Below are 7294 nucleotides of genomic sequence, written 5' to 3' on the forward strand. Positions count from 1 at the left end.
CCGTTGGAGCAAGCATGGAATGAGTTCACAGCAAGGCATGACGACTCAGGTTAGCAGCTGTTACCACCCAGAAGCTGAGACGACGGAACTCGACCGTTATCTCAAAGACCCTCTTGCCTCTCATCACCCTCAAGAAGGTTTTGACATTCTCAACTGGTGGAAGGCTCACAGCCCGGAGTAGCCGATGGTTGCTCGGATGGCGAGGGATGCTCTGGCCATGCCCACTTGCAGCAAGCTTTCTTTCGACCAGGTCAGGAGCATCCTTCGTGGTTATTCCAAGAAACCGGATGGAGTATGGACCTCAACCCTTTCTGCTAGAGAAGATGACACTGAAGAAGAAGAAGAATTTATTGCGCCATTGTCCGATTGAAATTGTGGGTTGTGTGTGTTTGTTTTTTTGTTTTGGCCTTTTATTTTTGTTTCGGTTACATATTCATTATTATGTAATTGGGCATCGCTCTATTGTCTTTTTACAGTTGTGACATACTAGTCCATAGACACGTGTTATACCCCACAGGTCAATAACAATTAAGAGCAGCGGCGGATCCAGGAATAATTTTAGGGGGCTGAACAACACATATCTAGAACTGTTGCTCGATCTTAAGTTTCAGCCTCACCTACACTATAGAACTTTGCCTAAAAATTCATTAGGGCTCCACAGTGGTTCATATAACTAAATGGAGAGTCACGTCTAATTAATATCCTTATATTAGCTTTCTGTATGGAACTATCTCGGTTCCGTTTTATATGAAACTTTTTCCATTCCAAATTACAAGATATTTTGACTTTTCTAAAAGCAAAGTTTTTGTCATGCACACAGGTAGATACACACTAAATATAGATATATAGTAAAAGTAATGTATATGGAAAAACCATAATGTTTTATAATTTAGAATGGAGGGAGAGTAAACAAGTGCTATACAAAAAGTTATGGTTATATAAAATTAACTATATATGGCAACCTTAAATTGCAATGCAATCAAGCAGACTCTAAAACTAATCATGGCAACCTTATTAGGTACCAAGGAGCGGTAAGTCAAACACGTGGAGATGTACGTGCTACATTTTTTTTTACTCCGTATATGCTATAGGGACCAAAGCGGGCCACAAGTACAGCTCAAGTTGCAAGAAGCAGCCAAGCAAGCAGAGACTTTGACTAGTGAGCCAAGAAGACTCGGCAACGCCCCCTACAGGCCACACAGGCTGCCATTGCCGTGCGTAGGAGGCGAGCTGTGCAGTTCACTGACGACATCCATCCCCTGCGCCGTATCGGACGGAACTGCTCTTCTTTACTTTCGTCCACCTGAGGCAACTTGTAAGCCTTTCTAGTCCAAAATCAGCCCTGCTTCTCCGTGATTAATTTCCCTTATTTTCTTGGCCTGCTGGATATAGTTCGATTTCATGGATTTTTGGTATTCTTGCCATCCAGCCGTTTTTCAGTCAAAAAGAAAAAGAATTCGTATATGCTTGCAAAGAGGAATCAGTGGATCTTACAGAGGACAATTGAACTTACAAACCAGCCTATTTTATGAATTGGACTAGTAAGGTGTTCTTGTTGGCCTAAATCGAAAAGCTGATTTTGTATCTGAGACCTTGAATAATCCATTCTCTGGTTCTTGATTTTGTATCTGAGACCTTGAATAATCGATTCTCTGGTTCTCTCGGTGTTTAGCGATTGGCATACATCGGTTCTGGTACTGCCTGTTGCAGTGCTACTCCTGCATCAGCATCTCGTTATTCATATACAGGGAGCAAAGCAAACCAATCTTCCCTACTGATTTGGCAATTCCTCTTCCTCAGGACATACAGGCATAGGAGAGCAGCCAGGGCAGCGACAGCAAAGAACACAGACGAGACGAGGCAAGATGCCAAAGATGTCCGACGTGTGGAAGCACAAGCACTTCACCCGTTTAACGGATGGACATGGGAGATTCATCAACAAAGCCTGGTGCAACTATTGCACAGATAAAAAGGAGTTTGAAACAAAAGATGGTACGAGCAACTTGTGGAAGCACTTCAAAAAATTTCATCCACAGGAAGCTGCTGCTGCCGAGGGGGCAGCAACAGCAGCACAACAGCCACAGCCGCCGCTGCCGCCCTGCTCTCCTTCAGGCTCCAGTGGTGCATCCACGGATCATGAGCCAATGCTCAACGAAGATGAATCCTTGCAGGTGATTTTTCAACGACAGTTTAAATCCAGCACAGAGAAGGTGCAGGACATGGGGGCAGCACCACCGCTACAGCAGCAGCAGCAGACACCGCTGCCGCTCCTGCCTTGTGCTCTGTCACAAGAACCCAGCCTTGAAGGACAAGCCCACCACGAGCCGGACGTGGACGAAAAGGATGCAATCAGAGACCTCGCTCGGATGATCGGGCTTCATGGATATGATCCGTTAGTCGTGGAGGACGACCACTTCAGGAGCTTCGTGCATCGCCTCAACCCTGGATTCAAGCTGCCTTCGCGCTGTAAAATTGAGGAGATGTGCGCTGGTATCTTTCAAGACCACATGAACCATTCCTTGTCCTTGCTAAAGTCTTGCAGTGGCAACCCCAGTTTTGCAGTGGGTAAAGCTAAAGTCTGGGAGGCGGCGGAGGAATTCCTGTACCTAACGTGCCACTTTATTGATGATCAATGGAATCTTCATAGGGTGGTCATGGATGCTTTCAAGGATTTACCTCCTGGTGATCACTACAATCCTGACTCGCTGCGGGGAATGCTTATGATTTGCCTTCACGATAGTGAACGCATCAATAAATTGAGGGAACACTTACAGAAAATTGTCTATTACCCGTTCATGATAGCAGGGGAAATGACCGCCGACTTTAAACTCATCATTAAATTGAAGGATCGCTTACAGCACCAAATTGGTTATGGAATTCCTCCCCCTGACAGAGAGATAATTTGTGCCACCTATATGGACCATGTGCTTCACTCTATTGCTCGATTCCTTGATCCAGATGCTGATATTTTGCCGGTGATATACCGTGCCATGAATAAACTTTTGGCCTCCACCACTCCCACTTCAAATCTTTGTCTAGAAGAGCTGTTTAAAGTGAGGTATGTTTTACAATCTCAACTATCAGATGCTAGTGCTGCGCATCCAGACATGTATTTGGATCTTCGTAACAAGATTGTTGCAGACGTTCTTCGAGAGGCACTGTACACCGTTGACAAGGCTATACAAGATTCGTACAAGGTCTGGTCTATACCACTTGTACTGGACCCTCGGTACAAACTCAGGCACGTAAAAAGTAATTTTGAGACCATGTTTGGTTCAGAGTCAGAGGACGCAAATCGTTACACCTCTGAGGTAACAAGAAGGATTAAAGAGCTCTATAGAAGTTACATTGAAGATTCACAGGATGGGCACCGCCCCTCACAGGATTATGGTGAGTCGGAACTCGATTGTTACATGCAAGATAGTCCCGCCCGTCCAACAGAGGATTTTGACATTCTCAAATGGTGGAAAATTTATGGCTCGGTTCAGTACCCGACGGTGGCTCGGATGGCAAGGGATGCTCTGGCCATGCCCACATGCAGTAAGCTTACTTCTGACCAAACCGCTCATGTCAGGAGCATCATTCGTGGTTATAATGATAGGCGCCCTGTTTGTTCGGACTTGTGGGAGTCATAAGCGAAAGTACTGTTGGCTGGTTTGGTGTGAGAGAAAAATACTGTTTGTTGGCTGATAAGCCATAGCTTATAAGTCAAATACGACCAAGCGAACAGGCCGAGGGTTGCTGAATAGATGGATTAAAATTGGGAGGAAGACAGTGGTATAAAGGTGTCTTGATTCAGAAGCTTGTGTGCGGGGCAGTCAATCGTCCTCTAGGTCTTGATTGCATCGGCGTCTATTCCTTTGTGCTGTTTGTATATGCTGAGATTCATACTACTAGTCTGCAAATAATCATGTCACCATCTTTGTAAAGTGTAAACTACTCCTATATGGAAAATGTTTATTTTGTTGCCTTCCGCTTATTCTGCTCCAGTTTATTGCACTTTGTTCCCTGGACGAATTAAGCATGAACATCATGGTGGTGCACAATGATGAAGAGCTTTGCGTATCATTATCGGATATACGAAAATTGCTGTAATGCTGCAAACTGGCCAGTACATAGCTGTCATCCAACACTCACGCATACTAGCAGTCTCGGCCAGCTTTTCAGCCAAGACAACGCCTCCTCTTGTCCCTTCAATTTACGTCTTTCTGTGCTGCTGCCTTCTTCAGCGCTCTCCCCTTTTCTTCAACACCAATATATAATGGACCGCGTTAAGCCGCGAACCGTCACGCGCGACCCCGGCTCCGCGCGCCTTCTTCCTCCCCACGCCGCACGCCCTTCCTCCCCCCCACCCCCGCCTCCGCCCCCGCCGCCCCCCGCCGCGGCTACCTCACCGCCGGCCGGCCGGCCCACCATCCGCCCCCCCCCCCCCCCCCCGTCGAACCCACCCTCCCCTAATCACAAGGTAGTTCGCCGCAGCTCTGCCGTGACTCCCTCGCCGGCGTTGTCCTCGCCCCCACCCCCGCCTCCTCCCCCACCACCCCTGGCCGCGGCTGCCTCGCTGCCGGCCGGCCCGCCCACCATCCGCCCCCGCCTCGTCGACCCCGCCCTCTCTTCTTCCTCGCCGGTGAGCTCTGCCGCGCCGCCCCCGCCGCCTACCCTTCCCAACCGGTTATCCCCCGCCGCGTCGCCCTCAACCCACCACCACTGCCGTGTCGCGGCCGCCTCCCCCCGAACCTCCTTCTAGAGCCGCCGGCGACCTCCTCGCCGGAACCCTAGCCGCAGGCGCGGGCGCGGTCGTCGTCTCCAACACCGGCTGTGAGGGTGGGGTGGGTGCAGAGAGGACCGGTGGGCCGGCCGCGCGAGGCCCACGTCGCGCGCTCGCGCTCGGGCGCGACCAGTCGCTTATTAGATTTTGCGCAATATAATCACCCGCTCTTGTTCTTCTTCTTCTTCCGGCCCAGCCCAGTTACCGTCGTGACGGCATCCAGCAGTCCGAGCAGTGGACAATGGGATACGGCGATACCCTGCTCTGTTTGGGCCAAAGCAGGTTATGGCGCAGAACGCGGCGGCGAGGAATTCGGTCCATGTATGATGCCAGGCGTTCCGCACATGCCAAAGGGAAAGAGCGCCAAAGGCGCTCTGGCTCCACTTCCCGCCTCCCGGCCCCCGGCCCCGGCCCCGGCCCCGGCACGGCGAAACAGAAATTGCTACACGAGACACATGCAATACTTTATATGGTTTTGTTCAATTTAGTTTGTAAAATGTTCACGCTACAATGACGAGATATGTAATCTATATATTACATGCATATCGTTTGAGCTGGGATTGGTGGTTCTGAGTATGTATCTCGTGTGTATCTGAGAAATGTGTATGAAGCTCGATCGACCTAGCTTACAATCCTGTACAGGCGTAATGACAGGGAGGGGTTTCGATCTTCTCTCAGGTAGACATAACAATCGATTTTGTCTAGTTACTAACGTTAGCACCATGTCTCCTCTAGCTACCAACCATGGCACAATACCGTCATACCTCCTCACGCATCCCGTCGAAGGAGCCGCATTCCCAATTTAATGAGATGTAAGGCCAAACATGATTTGGTATTTTCCATGTCTCTAGATTTCAAATAGCAATTTCATCTACATCCAAACATGTGATTTGGTATTGTAGCTCATTTTCAGTACTAGTCCGATTTGGCATTAGTGCCTAATTCAACGCTAATAGATCATAAATAAGTAGATAATTTTTTAGAAAAAAAATTGGTACTAGTTTAATGTTTTTCTAATTTAGAATAAATTATTTATGTATTTTTAGAAAGTAAACTAGATTTTTATTGTTTGTATAAAATAGAAAATCACCTTTGAAACCAGCAAGTGGAAATTTGTCTGGTTTTGATAGTTGAACGGCGTCTATTACCCGGTTTTATAGTTCAAGGTTGAAAAGCATACTAGCGTGTAAGTTGGAGGTTGGAAAATGCACTTTACTACCCAACCTAAAAACTTTATTAAAATTAGAGAAATTTGACATTAGACAAAACATAGGCGAACTATACGTCCTGTTCGCTTGGCTTATAAGCCGTACTTTTTCAGCCAACGAACAGTATTTTTCTCTCACAACAAATCAGCCAATAGTACTTTCAGTCATGGTTTATCAGCCAAGCGAACAGGGCAATAAAATCCCTACTTCACGTGCTATATAACTTATCAATGCATAGCGTCCACGTGTCACAGGTGAGCTTTCCTTTCTACTTTGATCTCTAAATATATATGTGACCCAAAATATAATTTGTGATGAGCAGAGATATGGATGTATAGTGCTCTAGATTGCTTTCGCCATGTGTTTAGCTTGCTGGACGTAGTAATGTAACCTCATTCCTGCTGCCTTTGGTGGCCTAGCTCTACACTTTCTGTTGTTCTTACTCTGCGTATTGGAAACAACAATTTCAGGTTCAGTTTTGGTTCTGGGTATATGGTCCCCTTCTTTCTGCGTATTGGAAACAACAATTGCAGCTCCGATCGGAGTCAGGGCAGTGCATGGTGGTTCAGGTGTCTGGCCATCTGGGTCTGGTTTGCTTTCATTCTTATTTAATTTTCTGTCCACCACACCTGTTGATGCCGCTCGCCGTCACCGATCAAGGAGCTAGGGAATATAAAATATGTGACCAAAATATATGTTGCTCTTGATTGTTTTTCGCTATATATGTGTTTAGCTTGCTGAACGTAGTAATGTAGGCTCATTCTTGTCTTTGATAGCCTAGCTCTGCTCTCTGTCGCGATCGCTCTTACTCTGCGTATTGGAAACAAACAATTTCAGGTTCAGGTTTGGATTTGGGTTTGGGTCTGGGTATGGTTCCCTTCTTTTTCTTTGGCCAACGATCCCATATATGCAGCTCCGAGGCAGGCAGTGCATCTGTTCAGGTCTGACCATCTGGGTCGGGTTTGCTTTCATCATTTTCTGTCCACCTATTGATGCTTACTGATCATCGTCACCGATCAAGGAGCTCAATTTTGCCCAAGTACCACCTACCCTCACAAATATACACGTGGACGTACGTGGCTAGGATCACCAGTGCAGATACGGTCTGCAATCCTGGTTGGGAAACCGCTGCAGTCCCGGTTGGAAAACCCCTGCAATTCCGGTTTTTCAACCGGGACTGCGAATCCGGGACTAAAGGCATGCCCTTTAATCCCGGGTCAGGCAACCGGGAGTAAATGGGGATGAAGGGACCATGACGTCTAAGAGGGGGGTGAATTAGGCTACTTAAAAATTCTAACTCTAAACTATGGCATCTTCT

The 7294-nt window shown here is 47.3% G+C and overlaps 1 protein-coding gene across 2 annotated transcripts; it reads left to right on the forward strand.

Moving 5' to 3' along the window:
- The first annotated feature begins 1177 nt into the window (after window positions 1-1177).
- Window positions 1178-3977, forward strand: LOC136500863 (zinc finger BED domain-containing protein RICESLEEPER 3-like). Of its 2 annotated transcripts, XM_066496329.1 has the most exons (3): window positions 1178-1315; window positions 1801-3058; window positions 3142-3319. In XM_066496329.1, the coding sequence occupies exons 2-3, from the start codon at window positions 1866-1868 to the stop codon at window positions 3170-3172; spliced, it is 1224 nt and encodes a 407-aa protein (XP_066352426.1). In that variant the 5' UTR covers window positions 1178-1315; window positions 1801-1865; the 3' UTR covers window positions 3173-3319. The 2 variants fall into 2 exon arrangements, with proteins under 2 accessions (XP_066352426.1, XP_066352425.1); XM_066496328.1 differs by having other exon boundaries at window positions 1801-3977.
- The last annotated feature ends 3317 nt before the right edge of the window (window positions 3978-7294 follow it).

The sequence above is a fragment of the Miscanthus floridulus genome, chromosome 13, assembly GCF_019320115.1.
Source record: "Miscanthus floridulus cultivar M001 chromosome 13, ASM1932011v1, whole genome shotgun sequence".
Classification (NCBI taxonomy): domain Eukaryota; kingdom Viridiplantae; phylum Streptophyta; class Magnoliopsida; order Poales; family Poaceae; genus Miscanthus; species Miscanthus floridulus.

Bases quoted from the DNA above. Each gene is read 5' to 3' on its own strand.
- LOC136500863 (XM_066496328.1), top strand. From the start codon at position 1,866: ATGCCAAAGATGTCCGACGTGTGGAAGCACAAGCACTTCACCCGTTTA.